The following is a 22,347-nucleotide window of genomic DNA, read 5'->3' on the forward strand; positions in this document are numbered from 1 at the left end:
ATCACACATCTCTAAAGAAGGTAATAAGCACTCATCTGAAATTTGTATTGAAAGCTCTGCTTTTTTTTTTTTTTTTTTTTAGGTTTGGTTTGAGGGAAAACAAAAAGCATCCTTAGGCAGCATTACTAAAAAAATATAAACCTGTAAATTGAAAGAACTCAGTACTTTAATAATAATAAAAATTTAATGATGTGAGAAAAACAAACAAACAAACGAAAAACCTCCTAGAGTGTGAGAAGAAGAAAATTGCTAGTAAGGGCTTTTTTAAAAAAATAGTTTTAACACATTATTGTGTATTTTGTTTTTAAGCTAATGGTTTTGTCATGATGGGTAGGTATTTATATTCCTAAGCAATCTCCTCTTTTAATTTGAAGGTTTTTTTTTTAATACTTTTCCTTTTTGCTGAACAAACTAGTTTTCCAGGTTTAGAAACCAAATCTCTCTTGTCAAGAGTGTCTACATAGGAAGATTTACTCAGCTCTGTCTCCTTAGATTGACTAAGAAGAATGTATCAATTAATACTTCATTGTGTATTGAAAGTTATGTGGTATGTGCCCTCCATGCCAAGGCTAAGGTAACCGTATGTTTTATGGACTTATACTGTTTTACAGGTAATTCCCACCCTCCCTCCACACAGCATCAGTGAGCTCCTGACTGTTCATTTAATATTTTATTTTCCTAGATTTTACAATTCAAGCATCATCTCAAGCTTGAGTTGGCCCCTATAATTACTATATGCTCCAAATAAAAAGCTTGGGAGATAATATTAGGATATACACCATAGAAAAATATGTTCTACATTTTGTAGAATACAGGCCTTTCAAAGGGGTGGCAAGTGGGATTTAGGAATATACTGAGTCTTTTCTTCTACATTTACTCAAGGAGGTATGTTTATGTTTTTCAGTTGATGTTATTTGAAAGTAAAAAAAAAAAAAATCTTAGATTTAAAGATATATAGCCAGATTGAGTAAAGAACTTTTTTTTTAAGGAAGTATAACTAAACAATAACATTACTTTTCTAAAAATATGACTGGACAAAGGGAAGATTCTATAAGATTTGTAGAATTTATAAAATATACCTGGTTACCTGGTGTTACTAATACAACCTGAATGTGTAAAACTGTTTTGATTTCCTGCAAGTTATTTCCATTGATTTAGAAGTTCATAGTTTCCATTATGATTTCATACTTACAATAGCACAATTTATAGGAAAAAGAAAAATACAGTGTTCTATACATTTCATTTCTCCCCCCTTTTATGTCATAAAAATATTGTTGGTTTATTTTAATTCTAAATTTTAAAATATGACTCTGAAACTAACACTAGCTCATGAGAATCATTCCTGGGACTCAAATGTTATTAATTTTAAGTAAGTATGGGTATAGAATTCCAAAATTCAAATTATTGACTTCCAATATAGGGGACAGAAGAGAATACAGATAGTAAAATATCAACATGTTTTTGATTATTTTAAGAATAGATTAGTAGGCTTTGACAAAATTTCCAATACAAAAGACTTATAGTAGTAGAATATACATGAAAAATATATTTTATGTTAACATTTGTAAGTATATCCAAAAATCACAAATGCAGAAATTACTATAGACTGCACACCTTGATAAAACTGGAGACTCATATTAAGAACATTATAATACCAAATACCAAGACTTAACATTACAATTCATTAATTCATTATAATTCATTAGACAAATGTCCCAAGGAGAGGGCAGAATGTACAATGAGTGTTTTCTGGAAATGAATTGCTAAAAATTAGTAGAGTCTGAAAAGACTTCAGAATTGGAAGCTCCAGCTGGGCTTAAAAGGGTGGGGGAAGGGATTTTACTCTCTGGTAAATATTTGAAACACCACTTCAAAAAATAAACCCACGAATGTCTCATCAGTTCTTAGTGCATCAGGCTGACTCTGAGTCTCTTACACATTTTTTCCTTTGTAAAGATGAGATTTAAAAACATGCACGCAGGATATTTTACATTGATTTAGGCCAGTTGGGGAAAACATGGTTAAGAGTAGGATTTCAAATTGTTCCACTAAATACAATAACATTTGCAGTCATGGCACCGTTCCATAATAATTTTAAAAGATTTCATTTGACTTATCATTGCAAGCCATTATCTGATCATATTTGACCTACATATTAATATTTTCATTGCCATCCAAGCCTTTTTTTTTTTTGCTCTGTACAAATTATCGTCCCTCTTCACTGAGATATTATTTATTTGTTCTGGAAATATCTGGAATTCTTTCACCCTATCTTTTTCCCCAGGGACTCCCTCCCTCCCTCCTAAGTCTTGATATTAATGCCTAAGGGTAACGGACACATCCAACAAAAAAAACCCTGAGATGGAAAGAGATCCCTCTTAATGGTATACTATGGGAGAAGTAGAAAAACAAAGGGGGGAAAAGAAAATGATAATTGTTTTCTCTAAGGCTATTATCTAATGCGAAAGCAAATATTCAGTCTGGAAATCAGCTAACAGAAGGGGATTAGAGAGGAGATCTGAGAGTGGCTTGATTTCTGGCAGAGCTGTCTCTCCAGCCAGTGATGAGACACAGGCAGGGCAGCTAGGAGCGCTCCAGATGGCCAGGGAAAGTGGTCGTCTTGGGTTACTGCAGGGCACTCGGGCCGCCAAGCCCAGGCGTCCGGGGAAGGCATCATTAGGGAGCCAGCCCCACGTCCAGCCTGCACCAGAGAGGGCGAGGCCAGGAGGGAGGCCGCCTGCCTGCCCGCGCACCCCAGTGAGCCGGGACTGCCCATTGTTAACATATACTTGACCTCCGTGACCCCCGCACGACACAGATGTCTCCCACCTCCACCTCCCCCCCGCCCCGCCACGGGCCCTCCCCCCTGCACCTGGTAGCGGCCGCGCCGCCGCCTCCCTCCGGAGCGGCCGTGGCGCCCTGGGCGCGGGCGCGCGCCGGAGCCGGCCTGGTGCGGGCGCACTCGGCGCACAGCGCGCGGCGCTCCTGCTCCCCGGCGGACGCCTGGCCGCCCTGCAGATAAATGCGTCGCCTTCCTCGAGAGTGAGCTAGGGCGGGCGAGGCAGACGCAGACGCCGCCTGTGACAGTGGCAATTCCCTGCGCCCCACATCACATTTGTCTGCCACAGCAGCAACAACAGAAAAGCGAAGGGAGGGAGGGAGGGAGGGAGGCGGGAGGAGGGGAGCGGAGCTCCGCAAGTCTTGGGCTCTGCGTGGAGGCTGCGTTTGGCTGGCGTCCCCGACCCCGGGCTTTTTGCACCGCAGCTCGCTCTGCGCAGCGCCGGGACAGCCGCAGGCGCTCGGCGGCGCGACTCCGCGGCCTCTCGGCGAGCGCGAGTGGGCGAGTGACTGAGGACACTCTGGCCTCACAAGGGAAGCCGCGTTGCACCCTTGCCCCTTTGCCCCACGGGCCGGCAGAGACGAGAGGAAGTTTTATTTGCAGCTCGGAGCCCGTGGCGGATGGTGGGACTCTCCGGCCCTGTACAGTGTAAGTGCCCGCGGGTGGGCTGGGCCGGCGGGCGGGAGGGATGGCTGGCGGCTGGGACTAGACCTTGGCTGATACTATTAATTACTATTCCGATGACCGTCAACTTGGTTTGGATTATTCGACCCAAAGGCTCCAGGCTGTACTTATCGCTCAACTAGGGTAGGACTGCGCACTAGGGCAAAGAGGAACATCGCCGGTGACTCCAGTCTGCGATGACACTGAACTTCACGGGTCAGCTAAGGATGCGGGTTTTACTTTTAGATTCCCCGTACTGCCTTTTAAAAATAATTTTTATTTTCTTTCCTTGACAATCATGTGGGAGCAGGAAGATAAGTGTACCCCCCCCCAACAAAACAACTAGTCAAGGTGCCCCACTGTGCATTTGGCAGGTGGCCCGATCCCCGCATCGTGGGGTTTTAAAACTGAAAATGAAATGCTGGTTTTGCCGGTGGCAAACTTAGCTGTAGGAACAAGAGAGATGGAATCTTAACTTTGGGACTGGGCTGCCACTAGGGTAGAGGGTCCTCTTAGCGGCATCCAGGCTCTCTCCGAACTTTCCAGTTACTCTTGGGCATTTGCGGTGCTCCTCTAGAAAGACTGTGGACAAGCGGGAGGGCGGCGACTCCCAGGGCAGGTCAGGGGTTCCGCAGCCGGGAACGCTTGGGCACCGCCGCCTCTGCGGGACTTCACTGAGCCCCAGGGCCCGACTCTCTTGGTGTTCCCATCGCAGCCTCAACTCGGCGGCGTCCTCCTTTCCTACACGGGGAGAACCTTGTGCCGTGTGCCCGGCGGGGCACAGACGGGAGTCGTGTCCTGAGAATTCTTTTCATTTTCCAGAAATCCCTCTGGTAAAGCCCCCGGGGCTCATGGATAGGAGCCCCACGCCCAGTCGCTCGCAGCCCTCCTGAAGAACCTATAAGGATTGGGTTGGTTGGCACACCCAGACCCCTCTCTCAGGGCGGACCTTGCGCTGACCAAGATGCTTTAAACAAATACGGTTATGCCAACCGAAGGCGCCTAAATCCGTTTTTATAACTTTTTTCTTTTTTTGTAAGGGCAGTCAACCCTTGGAAAAGTTTTTGAGTATTATGATTCCGGGAAGTAGGATGTGAACCACCACCGTTACTAAAAATAGCCGCCTTCCCTCCTCCTCTTCCCCCAAAAGGCCTTTCAGTTTGGAAGATTTGGCTGGAGAGTCCTGCTTTCCCTTGGTCTCCTTATTCCTTGCAAAACGTAGTGGAGAAATCTTTTTTTAGTTTTCCTTCAAGATTGGGCATCACAAATTTCAGTGTGCCCCAGCCTGGTTGCTGTTGCTTGGGGAAATTTGCAGAAGAAGGTCTCCTAAGGAATAGCTAGTATTTCCCTGGGAGGAGATCTTGCAGAACAGCCATGGAGAACAGGGCGAGGGAGTGAGGACCAGGAGAGGTGGAGAGGCCACTCCAGACCAACTTCATGTGCTTAATGTAACTCTGAGCCTTCTTGAATTTTTAACTTCACTCCCCTTAATTAATCTGCCCAGGGCCTGTATATAAATGGCTGTCCACAGCTGCTGCAAATTGATTTATCTCCTGATAAAGGTCGGGTTGCTGACCAAAGCATTCTTTCTACCTTCTGTGTGAACTGAAATGTGTTTTACAGGATTTTTTCCCCTCCTAGTCTCCATTTAAACATCTGTACCATTTTTAAGTGCACTCAGTGGCTCATTCCCCTGCTTTGCATAGAACAGGAGTGGAACTGGGTCTGTGCCCAGTGAGCCCACACTCCCTAGAATACAAATTGACCAGCTTCTTAGTGATAAACGGTTTGTTAGTGTTGGGGGCCTCCTTTTAGTTTATTACAGCGGTTTGCCTAGACCATGTGAGTATTCTGTTGTGTCCAGTTTCTCATCACACAGTTCTTTAGACAAGATCAACAAACATCATTGTTTCTTAAACCATCTTAGCCCATATTTGGGTGTTTCTTTCAGTTGTGATGTATAAACAGAAGCAAATTCCTAATTCAATGCCTTTCCCCTTGTTTATCCTTAAGTCTAGTTTTAACATTACAGTGCTGTCAGATGTTTGAGATAGGGTTCTATGATTTCATTTCTTTTTTCTTTTTACTATTACCTTTTCAGAGAGCTCTAACAATCTCACTCAGTGTTAATCAGAGAATCTTAGTTTGATTCAGGCTTCCCCCCACCCTCCAGCCAGAATGGATGTTGAGGGAGTTAAAATCTATCCTTTCTAGTGCTATATTTAGCATTTGTTATTAATTCTTTCAAAAAACAGAATTCCAATAAAATAGCCAAGGAATCAGGTTCATTTGGAGTACACAGAAATTGAATTTAAGATTATATAATGGAAGAACTTTATATTAAATTTTTGTGTAAGCATCAGTAATGTAATTATAAACCATTTGAACAGCAGTCGCTTTATTTGAAAACCTAAATGTTGTGTGGGAGAATTTCAGTGTATAGTTTCTCCAGTGTCCAATTCATACCTAATAAAAGCAATGTGTAGAAAACGGTTCATTTTTTCCCCTCTCTCTAAGGTTTGGACAACTCAAAACAGACCAGAAGTCTTTGAAATGATATTTTCCTTTATACCAAGTCTCTTTGACTCGCTAATACCTGCTAATAATTCGATTATAAAAGCTTTAAAAAGACCTTCCTAACAAGAAGTATTCTGTCCACAGTACAATGCAAACTGCATATTAAATTCCAAGTTGCTTGAAATAGTAGGACAGTAACATTTCAGCTATAGGAATGAAGCTTTTTTTAAAAAAAAATATGTTCACAATTTTTTTCTGAGAGAAGCAAATTATTGCTCTTGGTGTTAGTATTTGATGATAAGCTCTCTCATCGAGGTGTTGGTTGAAATATTTCCAGATAAAAGAGTATTTCATAAATAGCAAAGAACTGCACAAATGTAAGGTGCCATTATAATTTATTTTATTGTAATATAGAAGCTTAGCTCCCCCCACCATTTTTTTTCCCCTTAAACACTGAAAAGGGATCAGGAGAAAGAAATGCTTCCAATAGGAATGCTGGTCAGTGGTTGTCAGTTTAGGACATTCTTCACTGTCAAATCCTGTTTCTCACTTCTTTGATATGAACATCAGCTGACAGGCACTGAATGCAAAGCCTTCCTCATTGAGGTTTTATGCAGGCAACATAGCCCTTCATAGCAAAGCAGTCTGAAAAATTGGCACCTGCAGGATTTGCATGTGAAAAAAAAAACCGAGTCAGTTGCATTTTGCTGGAGCCTATTACTGTAAGTTATGTAAGTTCAGTGAGAAAGGCTATTTATTTGTTGCTGTTTTGGCATTTAAAAATTCTTTATTTTATGGGCACCTTATTCATCATATAGTGATCCACAGGCTTTATTGATAGCAGAAGCAGGGAGCAGTGAGCTCTGGCTTTATAGAAGTTATTTATTATGGAATGGAGTTATTTTTAACCATGTGTTTGCAGAGTGCACTTAGATTCATAGTTAATTCTTTAAATGTGTCTTAAAAGAATGAACTCAATCAACGTCAAGAATAATCTATCAGAAGTTAAACAAATACATAAAATTGGGTTAACATAAATATTCTTTTAAAACTATCTAGAACTTTTAGGAGTTATATACTTAGCAATAACATCCCAAATCCATACTCAAAATTTGAACCTTTCATAGTTCTAGACTTCAGGAAAAATGTTTCCCACCGTTCTACATGTGAAATTATATTTATCACCTGAATGCTCTTTTCAAATGTATATTTGACCTTATTTATGTGAAGTAACTAACCAATGTTAAATCAACTAAAAACCTTTGTGAACCTCAGAATTATCCATCAATGGGGACCTTTCATCCAGAGTAAGTTATTTATTATTATCTAAAGAGACACCTTCCAACTTCACTTTTTTTACAGCCATTAATATAAGAGTTCCTAAATAATGTTTAAAGAACAGTGAACATTTTATTAAAGCAAACATTAGTTCAGTTTAATGGAGGTAATTGTAAGTGATAAGACAGAGCAGGTTATCTCTGTGTTGTTTAAACAGAAGGAGCTACTTTGCACCATTTCCAGTAGCCATCTGTAGAAGAGAAGGGTTTGCACCTGTCTGTCCACACTAATTATAGATTAGGGCCAAAGAAATGAAATTCGAGGAGGTTTTCAGCTAATGAAATCCATACTGATTTTATTGTAAATGTGTTTTATGTAAAGAGGATGATGGTTGAGTTATGAGTGAATAAATCGCTATGTAGCTGCTAGGCACTTGGTTTTGAAGCACAATTCTGCTGCATTAACCTTTGATATATTAAGGAAAAAAGAAGACAAACAACTTAGAGATGGATGCTAGCCTTTGTTTGGCATCCAGAGCTACAATTTAGTAAGCAGCAGTGAGGTTCAGTGTGCAATTTAGAAATGTGCTATAAAGCAGCTTAAATGTTAAGAATATATTGATATTCTGAAATGCAGATGAGGTAGAGGTAGGTTCTGTTTTAACTTTTGCATTTAAAACATTAGAAAATTAGAAAGGCTTTTTCTTTTTTCTGCATTTCAGCTTCATGTACATGAGAAATTAAAGCAAAATGAGTGAGGAATGCATTCTGCAATAAAAGGTCACATGAATGTCTACCACATCTGTTTATAGTAATTATGAACATAATTAACATAAGAATTACAAATGAAATAATGACAAGCTGAGCAATGAGATATTATGCCATAATGGTCATATGTTGGAATTCTCACATTATAGTACACTAGAATTCACATACTCAAAGAAAGAAAGAAAATGCTAGATTTTTATCTGAATTAATGCTTCAAAACTTATCTGCCTGGGGCAGATGGACTTCTTGCTTTTATAGGAAGGTAACCTATTATTAAGAAAAGAACTAGTTGAAATTAAGATTTTTAGTCTCTAGCCTGGACTTTAAGACAGCTGTGATTATAGACACCACTTTCTGTCACACACTTATTCTGTGATTATACTTCCTGATTATTGTATTGCTTTTTTTTTTTTTAATTGAAAGCTTTGAAGTAAAGTGTTCGCTTTGGAAGAGTGTCATGGATTCTTCCATTAGACAACTGGTTGATCTTTTTTATAACCATGAGCTAAAAGTCAATGAACAAACAAGGTAGTAGAAATACTATACCTTTGCAAAATTAGAAGATTGGTAGATTAGTGTTTGTACAGTTTTCTTCATGCCTAATGTTTGGGATGCCTTTTAAAGAAAAAAAAATGTAAGTCTTATGGGTTTGAAAGCAATACTAGGGCATTTTATTTTTTAAAATAGCATTTCTTAAGACTTTGTAATGGAAACATCAGTGGGTAAGTTGCCTTTTTTTTTTTCTTTCTGGAGTTTCATTGGAATTTTAGGTGTTTGTATGTAGTCTGTGATCTAACTAAAATGAGATAAAGGGGAGGGTCTGTGTGGTTGCTTCTGGTTATTCTGAATACAGTTTTCTGTAGCAGCTAGAGAGAAAGGTGAAAGGGGACCTTTTATTTGAGCTAAAATGATACTCCAGAAATCTGTTATTGAATTAAAAACATGAAGGGATGACAGATTTTCACCCATTTAGAGCTCACTTGATTTTGTAATGTAGACTGCCAAGTGGTTTACTTCCTACCTTTGCACCCTTCTGTAACTATTGAACCTGGTCACTCCTTGAAGATTTATGGAGAAATATTACCTTGTTCTCGTCTCAGTGATACCACAAGGTTTTCCACTTTATTGGATTACTGGAGGATTGTAGCAGACCCCTTTTTATCTGACATTCATTGCATGACAAGATTTTCACACATGCCCTTCCCCCACCATGGCCAGCTTTCTCCACTTTGTGTTACCTATCAAATATCCCTTGATTCCTTTCTTGGGGTGGGAGCTTGGAGGGAAGGCGGGGGCACTACACATAAAACAGTTTTTTGGCTAAGTGATTTGCGGGGAGAGTACTTGATTAAACAATGCCTCATCATTTTCTAAAGGTCCTCTTAAAAATCTGTCTCCCCTAAAAGGTGACTGCTAGTTCTCTTGCTCTTCCATATCCTTCTGGACTCATTTGCCCTATTCCTCCTCCCCTCATTTTGTCCCTTTCTACTTTCTCATGCACAAACTATTTTATGACTCCAAGTTTCACAGCAGCTGGGGCCACAGTGTGTGCCATGAAAAATTATGTAGTTTATTGGCTTTTTTATTCTGAACTCACTCTCCACACTGCAGTGAGAGCTTCTTAACCAGGCTTCAGTGCCTTGAAACACAACACATCCAAATGCCTCCCCCTTCCCCCAATAAAAGAACCTCCTTTGCTGCATTATCTGCACTCCATTAAGGATCTGATCAGATGTTCAGATTGTCTGATGGGTGCATTTAAAAGTGAAAAGGGGCTCCCAAGGGACTACTCAGGTGTATCTCCCTCCTGACCCTGCTGGAGAGGAGGATGAACTCTGGTCTGATGGAGGAGCATTAGCCCCTACTTGTTCTCTGATTGATTCTCTGGCTCTGGGTGGGTGAAGAGCTGTGAGGCAGCTCAAACTGAGATTGATTGCCTCAATTTCAAATTCCCACCTCCAAAATAGACTTTCAGATGTACACATAAGAAACCCCCTCCCCCAACACAATTTCTGGAGGTGGAGCAGGTGTCTTGGAGTCACCTGTAGCTACCAATCACAAGTGGTCCTCCTTATCCCAATGATACTGGCTGCATGAGTCTTCAGCTGGGACCCATTACAGCCCACAAAGAGAACTATTTATCGGCCTGTGCCCATCTTCTCTGTGTGGGTGTGTGGGGACTGGAATTTAGGGGATCTGGGTCAGCAGAGAAAGGGACAGGAACCCTCACTGGAGGGTGGTCTGGAAGGCTAAAGGACTGCTCTGTGGATTCACTAGGTTGGTTTTGCAAATTGTGGTTATTGGAATGGAGGTGAGATGATGAAGATCTCATTGTTACACTGTCAAAAGAGTGGTTTTGAAAACTTTGACCTTGACAGAACCTCCAAAATGTTCACATTTTGGAGGGAAATGCAGTTGTCTGGTCTGGATTTCCTCCCTTTTTTTCATGGGGGTTAGGGACAGATTGGGGCGTTGCAGGCGACCCCCAGCCCTGGCTTTCACCCCCACTCAGCCTCAGGGTAGTTCTCCCCTACTTTCCAGTCCCATCGAGGGGCCTGAACCCCCGCCCCCTCATCCCTTATGGTTTCGCCCCTCCTGCCTGTGTCTCTTCTCCTCTCTCTCTCTCTCTCTCCCACTTTTCCTCCCTCTCCCGCTCTGTCTCACACGCACCCTCTGTTTATTTTCCTGCCTCCATCTGGGCCCTGCTGATATTGTAATCACCCTGATGCACGTTGGCTTCTCTCCTCTCCCTCCTGCGCTCACACACTCACTCACACACAATGTGCCATCCTGACAAGCCTTTTACTTCTGATAAGCTCCGATGTGTGTTTAATGAATACAAAGCCGCGGTCTGGGTGCCGCCTCGGCCGCGGCCGCCTCTCGCGCGCTCCTTTGCCAGAAGGTAATCTCCGTGAACGGGGGAGGCGCGCGGAGGAGGAGGGGGTGGCCGCGAGCGAGGGGGGCGCGGGGAGGCGGCTCTGCCCGCTCCCTCTCTCCCTTTCCAAATGATTCAGAAGTCGATAAGACCAGGAGAAGTGAAGATGTAACATGTTATCTGTCGCTCCTCTTAGCTGGCGGAGAGAATTTACATTTAAAGATTAGCAGAGGGAGAAAGAGAAATCTGCCTTTTGTTGTGCGGGGTGAGGAGGCGGCATCAGCCCTGGCCTTGACGCTATCTCCCATCACCTCTGCTATCCAGACAGGACTCACCGAGGTGAGATTACCGGAGGGCCTTATCTTTAATTGGGTTTAGTTTTGCCAGTCTGAATAGGTTTAAAGAGACTCGATAAAGGGGGAACAATAGATTATTTATTGACTGGACTCTGAAGCCTTTAGATGAAGAGGGAGAGAAAGAACTGCTTAACAACTTGATTAGTTCATTTTTATTTTAAGGTGAGACTGTCTCCCTTCCGGTGGGAAGAACTTAGGTGCAATTTGAATGACTTAAAATGTCTTATTGGCTATTCACTCTCACCCCATCTTTCTCAGCGCCTGGCATCTACCTTATTTTAGAGGAGTTTCATTTACCCTTCCCTGTAGGATTGATCAAACTGAGTTGAAGAGGGTAGAAGCTTTGGGCATGGGTCGTTAATGTTTGGTTTTGTGTCACTTGTTTTGCACTGCTGATGTGTTGGTGTTAAGGGTCCTCCAGTGATGTGAAAGGCAACCGAAGCCTACTTTTAATATGGAATTTGTTGATTGTGTAGTATGGGTCAACTCTGGCTAAAGGGGAAAAAAATCAATCTAAGTCCGTTAGGTAGATTTGGTTTTTGAATAAGAACCATGACTCTTTTGCTTAGAATCAGTTTGAAAGAAGAAAAAAAAATGTTTTTGACTTATGAATGTATTTCAAAAAATTATTATATCAACTTTAGAAGATTCTTAAAAGGAATGAAAGTAGACAATGATTGCCTCCTAAACATTGTCAAGCTAGATTTTTTTTCCATAGGTAGATAGATATGATCCAGTAACTAAAAGCCTAATTAAAATTTGTTTAAAGCCAGAGGGGCATGTTTCCTTGTTGACAGCAGCAGATCGATTGGGTAAGACAATAGAGTCCCATTATTTTACTTCCATTGACTGAACATATTGACATTTCAGGTTTGCTGTTGCCTCAGTGAGCATGATGAAACACTGAAATTCACAGCCCAACTGGTCAGAGTGGCACATATATTACTGTATGTCATTTCTGCCTTCAGGTTACCTTATCACCCCGGGCAGAATAGGAAAGGACAGCTTGGAATCCTTCAGAAGGGGTAGAGGTTTTTTTGGCTAAGAAGCTGACAGCATGTCTTAGGAACATCATTAATTTTACCCAGAATTGGATGTTACATAAAAACATGTGGAGCATTTTTATTTAAAAATCAGAGAAGCAAGGTAGCTAGCATCCTTGCCTGTTTTACAGAAGAGAATACCCATTTTCAAGATTTACCTTTACTCCCTGGGGAGGTAGTTACAGCAAGTGGTCATTCATTTCAGTTAGATGACCAGCTTGTGCTTGGGTGACATCCATTTTTCCCCATTCTGGGGAAGCTCCTGTTACGTCTATATCTGATAAAAGAACATGTAGGGTCCCTTCAAAATAGGGCCGACACTGACTTGTTTCTAGTTTTCTTTTGTTGAGTAGAATATGAAATGAATGAGATTCGTACATTTTACACTCATGTGCTTAGTAATATATATATAGATAGATAGATAAATATGTGTGTATTTTAAGCAGAGGCAGACAAAATGCTATTTGTTATCTTAGTGTAATCTACTGTTTTACACATTTTGCCTGGTCTTTACACAATAAAATTAAGTATTAGGCAGATTGAGTCAAAGAAACTTGAACCATAAAAAAATGAATATGAAAAAAAAATCCAGAAGGAACCTAACAAATTTTCAAAAGTTTAATGAAAGCATAAAACTATTATGAATATGACTTATACACAGCAATTGTTGCCACCAAGCAGGCAACTCATGCCCTTTACAGTGGTTAGAACAAAACTGGCCCTTTATACCATTTTCATGAAAATGTTAGGTTTCTATTTGATCAGCAGGTGCTGTTGAGATGAAAGCCATGTGTAAATTTTCAGAAGGCCAAAAGTGTCAATTCAGAAAAGGAAAGTGATAAGAGAAAATGCAATCAGTTTTCCTGTTTTCAATTTGTGCAGGATTTGAAGAGCTGTTTTGTTAAACTGCTACATCTGCTCCAATATGAATATTGAACTACTTCCACTAAAAATAACAACCTATAATTTGGTAGCTACTGCAGTCTTTTGTTAATGTGAGTGGGTTATTTAAAAACAAAAAAACAAAAAAATAAAAAATAACAAAAACCAATTTTCTATTCTGACAATCTCTTACCTAATGTGCATTTTCATTTGTTGGCACTTTTTATCCTCAGCAGATAAATGGTATTATGCAATTAGGACCTCATCTTGTTTGACTATAAAAAAGGTTTCCATAGGTGAAAGTCTTGGTAATATAAAAAGGATTTGCACAAAACAAAATTTATTTTAAAGTAACCTTTCTAAATGCATTTATTTTAAATAAGACAGTTATTTCTTACATTCTCTAATACTACAATTTTTAACTTGCTGCCGACTATTGTAACAAAGTTAACACTTTTCCATTGCATACTGAGCATTCTGTGATTTATTTCACCTTTAATATACCTGCAAATGTAAGTTTAAACTAGTCAGGGATATTTTACCTAACAGGGCTTTCAGAATAATTTTTTTCATGCTTAAATAAAATGATTAAATTATGCTTGAGTGCCTGCATACAAAAGCGTTAGCTTCTATAGTACTGCTAATCAAATAAGTTTTATGGACAGGGAAAGCACCACATTAGAGAAAAATTGGATGCATTTTACTAGTGACATTTATAGGAAAGACATGTTCTTTTAAAATCATCTAGTATTAATTAAAAACTCTAACATGTCTTAAATATTATCATAACAAAAATAATACTTTATCCCTATAATAAGAAAGTGAATGGCAGTGCTATCCATGTGAAACCTGGGCATAGAGAATTAAGGTAGAAAGAAGACTGATGAAATTTGGATAAGGTTCAATATTGATTCAATCCTGATTGCACTTGGGTTGACTTGTGGCTGAAGTAATTTGTCCAGGGTGAGACCTGATCACTGCTTAGGATCAATTAACTTTGTAGCTTGTGGCTTCACACTTGAATTGCTAGACACAGTCTTGACAGATAAATTCAAAATATCTCAAGAATGGATCAAGAGGAAGGCAGACACTGTGACACACTTACATGTTTAATATTAACAAGCACAATGTTTGTTACACACCAACTCAAAAAGAAGTAGTTTGAATAGTATTGAATGTGTGTATTTGTGATTACCCATTTATAACCAAAGAAGAATGCTCTTAAGGAATGTAATTTCCAGTTTGAAGCCCAAACAGCATCTCAGTGTGGCATGTTGTACTGGGTGTCATGTGGATATATTCCTTAGTAAAGCACTATGTTTGTGACTGCACTGAAGAAGAGACTAGATCACATATCACTGTTAAGAGAGCTTATTCTCAGTTATAATTCCATCGTTTGTGATGTTTTATGCTAAAACCATAGTACCTTATGTGGCACTGATAGGAGAGAGCTTCCTGGGACTTTTCAAAATATTTATACTTTATGAAATTATGTCTAGGCTCTTCTTACATCTGAACCATAGATAAAGTAATGGCCCATTGTCAGTATTTAGGTCATGTGATCCTCTTGTTTGAAAAAGTTTAAAACCATCAATGTTGCTTGCAACCACCAACATTTTCAAGGACCAAAAGATACCAACTTAAAATTCCCTGCTTTGGTAGCTCCAATTATGATTACCTGGATAATGTAACTCATGAAGGAATAAAGCAGTCTTTTGTTTTTGTGGGTTTTGTATTGATCAAGGTCTCTAAAGCAAATAAGTATTTGGGTGAAAAGGGCCTTTAGAACATAGAACTTGTAAAAGAGGAATACAAAGAGCACCAATGTGAAGTTTTTCCATTGTGTCTGGACAATTCTAAGCACCCCTAAGTGCCTTGGGGAATGTGATTGACTGGTTTCATTAGTCTTTTAACACCTGGGGCACAGATCATTTCTAAGTGTGCTCTGGACTTTCAAGGGCTGCCACATAGTTGTTAGTCTTGAGAGAGAGAGGAAAGGAATTGATGAAGCTTAGAGACTTGCTGTGAGCCTGGCCTTCATCTTCACTTGTGTTTTCATCACAGATTTTAAGTAAATGATAAAATAGCATTTCACTTTCTTCATGTCACAGAATTCCGGCCCATTCTCTAGAACTGGCCATAGTTGCTATTTGGCTTAACCCTTTGCCCTAATTTAGAAAATTGAAGTTTCCTTGTTTTCCAAAATCAATGATCTACTTTGTGCCTGAGGTCTAATAATTAGGGCACTTACTCTCTGAAAATAGGCTTGATAGTCTCCGTGGCAACCATGATCTACTGCCAACCATGGCATCCACTGTTTTCTTTTAACCCCTCCTTGCCTCCCATCTAGGAGTCACTGCCCACTATTAGCTCACATATCCTGTGTCAGTCTGTATTCCTCGATACCTTCTAATCCAGGCCTCTCTGGTCCCTTGTCAGGATATCTCCATCCTTCACTGCACTGAGTCCTGAGGAGTTGAACTGATCCCTTCTTCGAATCCACCCCACACTCTGGAGCAGTCTTCTGCACAGTGTCTTTTGGCTTGTCCTACCCTAGTTGGTCACTCTGTATCTCAATCTCAGCATCTCTCAGTCAGCCAGTTTCAACTTCCTGGAAGCCTTTCAGGAGGAGAGGAATTCTGCTCCATCTTTTACTCCAGAGAAAGAGTTTGTAAGTGGTTGCATGATGTAAAACCCTCTCTGCATTATAAAAATAAGGACTCCTCTGGGTGTGCAGTCGTCTAACTGGTAGGCAAAGGGGCATTCCCTTTTCACCTGAGCCACTGGCCTCCTGGGTGACCTGAAGTACATCCCAGCCTTCCATGAATTCCTCAGGAGTGGGATAAGGGGTCTCTCATATATATGACTCTGTACATGATATGGCTTTGGATATTTCCCATGGTTGGGAAAGTGAGAAATAATCCAGCACTTACATTTTTTTTTTATGTTTGAGGGGGCAATATCTCTTCATATAGCTGGGGAATGGATCAGCAAAGAGCATCATTATCTTTCAACTCTTCTCCTTGTGAAAAGAACGCCCTGGGAAGAGGCAGGCGGTCTTCCATAGCCATCCTGGACCTTGGGTGATTGTCTAAACTTTAGTCTTTACTCTACTTTGTTCAGAGGTGAATGATGGAGGAGGAATGAATTTGTTTATGCAGGAAGGAAGAACCAGAGCGCTTAGATTTTGTTCCAGGAAAACCATTTTTATGCTTTTTCCTCATAGTTACTGGGCAAGAGGAAGAACTGGGTTCTGGCAGTTAGAGTGTGGCCACAATGGTGGAGATGGGTGGTGATTACGAGGCACTGAAATTTCCCCAGGGTCACTGGGAAACTTTAGAAACTGGCTTCTTTAAATCATTGGGGGGGGGGGCGGGTGGTGGGGGCAGAATCTGGTAATGGCTTATTTAAATGAACAAAAGCCCATTGTCATTTGGCTGGGAATCAGGTCTTAAAAGTAGAGAAAGCTTGAAAATTTTTCCTTTGTTTTATCTGAAGAAAGTCTGCTGTTACTTCTGAGAACATTTAAACATTTAATTATTACCAGTAGCACCTTGTCTTTGTACTTTTCTTTAGTTTGTAAAATTGGTATAGGAGATTAAAACATAGACATTAGAAGTTTAACCCTAATTTATGAAATCATTAATAATGAACCCAGGTTGGAGTTTTTTTTTTTTTTTTTGAAACTTAGGAGCTATTACATTCTTCTGGTTTGATCAAGGTGAGCACTTTATCATCATCCAGGAAACTTCTGTTTATTAGGGACATCTGTGATTGTGGGGCTTGGCAGTCATGTTTTTATCTGTCATTAGAAATAGAAGCCATAGGAATCACTCTTGCTCACAGGCCGTAGAACTTTTTTGCATTGGTATTCAGAGTGCAGTTGGAAGCCAAATTGATATTCTTTGCCACAAAGGGTCTTAAAAGTATATTGTAGTGAGTTCTTGGTTAGTATTTGACTCATTACATTAGAGAAGATATTACCAGGAAATTTAATGGAAGTTTGTCTAAAGACACTCAAGAGATAGGTGGTCAGTCAAATATGAGGGAGAACAATGCCAGAGCAGTGATGAGCCTGACCTGACCAGGTGATATGAGAATCAGAGCACTAGTAAGGGGGACTAGCTGTGAGAGATAATTATTATACAGAGTATTTGGGAAGACTTTTCTGATAGACTTTTTGGGGAATTCATCTAGTGACACTCAGATAGGAAATCAGAGCCTAATGATAATAAGAAAGTAGATAGAAAATAGTACCTAAATCAGTCTGCACATATAATGTTGCCAGGGAAATAGCACAGCAGCATTGCAGAGAGCATTTCAAATGCATTTCCATTTGATTTGGCAAGTGGAATATTAGAAATTGGGAAATCATCCCCCCCATTGGTGATAAGCATTGTGGTCCAAGTTGTGCTTTAACTACATCTTAGGAAGTTGGTTAGTCAATCTGGTTAAAACTAGAAGTACTTATACCTCTTTGCCTAACTTCAAAAATAGAGGAAGATGTGAGCTGTAAGACAGGTCATGAAAGACTGCTAGTTTATTTTCTGAGTCTATGCATATGTTATGTACACAGTGATGAGCAAACACAGCTGGGAAGAACAGCAGATGATATTGGGACTGGAACTGTGGTGTTTATCAGACTGACATAGTAATCCTTCCTTCCTGTGAAAGTGTTCTTTTTAAGTGACTGTTGCGATTCTGTAACTTTTATCATGTATCTGACAAGAATTGTCCTTTACTACCCAGCTCCTTTGCCCACCTGTCACACATTTTCCTTCTCATCTCTTGACTAGACTTATTTAGAAATGAGATCCACATTTGACTTCTAATGGGAAACAAATGTGGACAATGACCTCCTCATCCTTTTGTTTAAATAAGGGTAGGTAGGTCTGTGCAGGTCTAAAGGGAAAGGAAATGTGATCCGTCTCCATTGACATGTCCAAGTTAAGCTTTGACTTGGCTAGAGGGAACAGGTAGAGGATATCAGAGGAAAATAGAAGTGAAGAGCAACAAAATGAGTAACGATTAAATGTAATTTCCCTTTTCCAAAAGAGAGTTGTACACTATTTTTTTTTTAGTCCCAGTAAAGACACCTTTTATAGTATCTGAAAGAAAAGTAAAATGTTTACTCCTGTGAATGAATCTGAAATACATGATACCTATTTAGTAAGTGTATGCTTACTCAGTGTACAGCAGAGTGCCAGGTGGAGACCCAGGGCAGAGAGCAGGGTCAATTCCCACTGAATGATAAGCCCATTCAAGACAAATTGTTGCAAAGATGGTAGACCTTGATTACTTACCAATTAAATGGTACAGTAAATGGAATTTTAGAGGTGAGAGTGAATTGGAATTTAAATTTGTCTTGAGGCAGGTAGGATTTGTCAAGACAGAGATATTGTTATGGGGATATAGTAATTTATAAGGTAGTGCAGAAGCCAGATGTGGAAACAACTTCCCCAGGAGTATTAGAGTAGGGCAGGGGTGAAGAGAATACATTAACGAATATAACTGCAGCAAAAAAATAAAATAAAGACTCTTGTGTGATTAGTGGGAAATAAAAGCAGAAAGATCATAAGGGTCTTGCATATCAAGCATTTGATTTTAGCTTCATCTTTTGATTTAGTGAGAAGTTTTAGAAGCTGTCCAGTGAGACCTTTCCAGGCTGGGAAGTGGCATGGAGGGTGGCCAGATTGGATGCAGGGCCTTTCATCAGTCCCTTACTACAGTCAAGACAGAGGAATAGTTTTTATAATAACATGCCTTTAAAATAGGTTGCTTTTTAAGTATATTTTCTATTTGGATTTCTTTTGAACATCAGATTGCAAAAGCAAATCTTAATGGAAATGATGATAGGCCAGGGGAAACTATGGATCCAATTAAAGTTATGTTACTGAAGACTTGTCGAGTGGGATGGCTCAGATGATTGGAGGCTGAGGAGGGCATGGAGGCCAAGGTAGGCAGTTTAGATTTTAGATATTGCAGAAGGACAACCAGGATTGGGTTTATGGGATGAGAAGGAAGAGGCGAATACAAGAGGTATTATAAAGGAAAAATAATTAGGGTTTGGATAGCGATGTGGATTTAGAAATGGGGGAGAGTTAACCCGGATTAAAATGTCAAGTGCACTTAGCTTGCCAGAACTTTGTAATCACTTTGGGTGCTTAAGAGGCAGCTTCTCTGCTCTACCATAGGCTACCATGGAATCCCAGCCTTTAGAGAGAAGATCCTCAGAATCCATTTGTATCCCTTAGCCCCAGGGATTCTTGGGGTCCCAACTGATACCTTCTCTTCTGGAGATGGTGACTGGGCTATCAAGTGGTAGGTATTCCTTAAAAAGTGGTTGTGACATGGAAGACTTATTATTAACCTCTCTGGGACCTGTCTCTCTCATGTGTTTCGGTTCCACGAATGGATTTCAAACTGCTCTGCGTTTTCCTCTTCGAGGTGCCTTCTGGGATGTGGGAGAATGAAAAGTAGACTGGTGGACTGGGTTCTGGACACTTGGCTTTCTATTTGACTAGAGCTGCCTGCGGTTTATATGTTTTATTTATTTCAGCCACTAGAGTTAGGTTGGTAGGATGATTTATAAAACTTCTTTCAATTCTAACATTCGGCACGGGAGAGAAAGTAGAGATGGTGGAATGAGGATCTAAGGTGAAGCTGATGAAAGCAGAGGCAGTCCTTGTAAACCAGCAGGCCCCAGACCCTGGGCTCCATATCCTTGGGGGAGGGGTGGAACAGTTATTTCAAAGAGTCTTTGACCCTGGATACATTCGTTGAACACCCTAAACATTAGTCTGGAGACCAAGTGCTTTTTTCACATAAAGGTGCTTTTCAAATCTGCTGTGAATGAAAATAACAAAAATGCATTAAAATATTGCTGAGTTAAATAGAAAATTGCCTATATTTTACAATAATCAGAAAGGAAACTAAATATGTTATGTGAAGGACCATAATTTGTGTTTTAAAACTGAGGCCTTATGTTGGGAAAATAAAGGAATAATCTCTTACATGTTAAAAATAGCAATATTAAATCCCATTATTAAACTGCTCACTGATAATTGTTCTCCATTTAAGGAATTTTAATTATTAGAATAAATGGCATCAACAACAAAATCTACCTGTCGGAAGGCTTTTGGAGCACGATTCATCAGGATTGTTATTATTTGAGGTCTTTGTTCAGTGTCCCTTCACTTGAAAACATGTTGGCAATTCTTTTCACTTTTTGAACTTTAATCAAATCTGGGGTTTGTGGTTTTGTTATAAAATCTGTGAGAATCGAATTTTTAAAAGACTTTTCCTCCATCTTTTGTCAATTGTGCTTAGTAAATATTAATCATTGACAGTCAAAAAAGGACTTCAGTATGAAATATCAATATATTTTTTTCTTTTTTAAAAGAATGAGACCAGTTTATATGTGCTGCTAAGTAATCATTCCTGAGATACATTGTTAAGTGGGTAGGGCAAGGAGCAGAAGAATGCATGTAGTATGCTACATTGGTACAAAGAATTGCATGAAATCTTCTTTGGGGAAGTAGATACAAGAATCTGACAGTGCTGCTAGCTTTAGGGGAAGAGAGTGGGGCTCAGACCTTATTGGCTGGAAGGAGTCTTTCTGGGAGCCTTTGTGCTGGATGTCCTTTGGTTCTGTGTGTGAGTCTTGTGTAAAGCTTGTGCTATACCCGTGGATGATACCCATTCACTGCTTAATTAAGATCATGGTGTCAGCCTAGTGTTCTGCCCTTCTGGGGCCCAGGGACTGTTCTCTTCTCTACCAGAAAAGGGTGTGGTGGGGAAGAGATCCAAGACCCAAGAGTCTTACTATTTGCTTAGTAGCCAGCCTTCTTCCTCTGGAAATCTCACCTGAATCATAATGGCATGAACTCAAGTCCTGGGGGAAGATGATGTGGGCTGCTATGTGAGGCACACAGCCTTCATGAAGACAAGCTTCTTCCTAGCCTCTGACTAACCTACTGTGGACTTGTCCATCCTGACCCCTCTCACCTAGAAACACCACGCAGGTTCTTTCTCTCTCTCTCTCTCTGGTCCTTTGTGTATCAAGTACTGAATGGGAAGTCTGGCCCTATTTGATTCCTGGAAATATGGGGGTGTTCAAGGTAAATAGCACCCCTGTTCTGCCTGGCCTTTCTAAGGCCACCTTCTCTCAGCCTTCTCTAAGTTCCTGGTCTGCCTCCTCTAGGGAAGTCAAATGGCCCACTTGGTCTTCTCAGATTTTGGTACAGCTTTCTTCTCTGAAGCCTTCATGACTTCTCTTCTTTCTCCAAAGGAAGAATTTATCACATGGAGTATCACTGCTGCCCCTGAGGTTCAGACTCTTGCTTGGTTTGTAAACTCTATGAATGTGAGAGTCTGGGACAGCTGGATTTCTATTTTTGGATGCGTTATTAAGCAGTTATTGTAAGCTCATACCTTAAACTCAAAGTTATTTGCTTAAAACTATCCTGTAACATTTCATTGGTTGGTTCCAATAATATATTGTTTCTTTCCCAGTCTCTTTCCACATTGGTCTCCTTTCATTGTGTTTTCTCATCATAGAATGCACAATTTATTGCTGACATGTTTTGGCTTGCATGTCTTGGCAACCAAAATAAATAAGCCAGATGAGTTGGCCCACACCTGTGATCACAGCAACTCAGGAGGCCGAGGCAGGAGGATTGCAAGTTTGATACCAACCTGGGCAACTTAGCAAGACCCTGTGCCAAAATAAGAAATAAAAAAGGGTTGGGGTTGTAACTCAGTCATAGAGCACCCCTGAGTTTAACCTTTAGTACTGCAAAAAAAAAAAAAAAAAAAAAAAAACTGAATAAGTAAAAGTAATAAATATTCCACCTGCCAAGAAAAAAAAAAGTCTAACTTGTGCCCAGGATCAACCTTAGGCAAACTGAAGCAGTAAAGCTTCTTGGATATTCATAGATGAATATTTTAACCTGTTTTTATTTCATTTTTTTATTCTGAATTTCATAATTAGGTTGTTGTGAAAGATGAATTCTTTGAAATTGTGAGCAAAATTTCAGGTATATGTACACTTTCATGAGGTGGAACTGTTCCTTTGTTCAGAGACCCAAAGAAGGCTAAGAACCACTGTAGTCTCTTCTACCTCTCT

General features: G+C 40.2%; 1 protein-coding gene across 1 annotated transcript in view; it reads left to right on the plus strand.

Moving 5' to 3' along the window:
* The first annotated feature begins 3,264 nt into the window (after positions 1–3,264).
* Positions 3,265–22,347, plus strand: part of Runx1t1 (RUNX1 partner transcriptional co-repressor 1) — a 138,734-nt gene continuing 119,651 nt past the window's right edge. The window contains exon 1 of the mRNA XM_026384806.2: positions 3,265–3,487. Within this exon, the coding sequence (XP_026240591.2) occupies positions 3,460–3,487 (28 nt within the window). The 5' untranslated portion in view covers positions 3,265–3,459. The remainder of the gene's footprint in view (positions 3,488–22,347) is intronic.

This window comes from Urocitellus parryii, chromosome 7 (assembly GCF_045843805.1).
Source record: "Urocitellus parryii isolate mUroPar1 chromosome 7, mUroPar1.hap1, whole genome shotgun sequence".
In the NCBI taxonomy this organism is placed as follows: domain Eukaryota; kingdom Metazoa; phylum Chordata; class Mammalia; order Rodentia; family Sciuridae; genus Urocitellus; species Urocitellus parryii.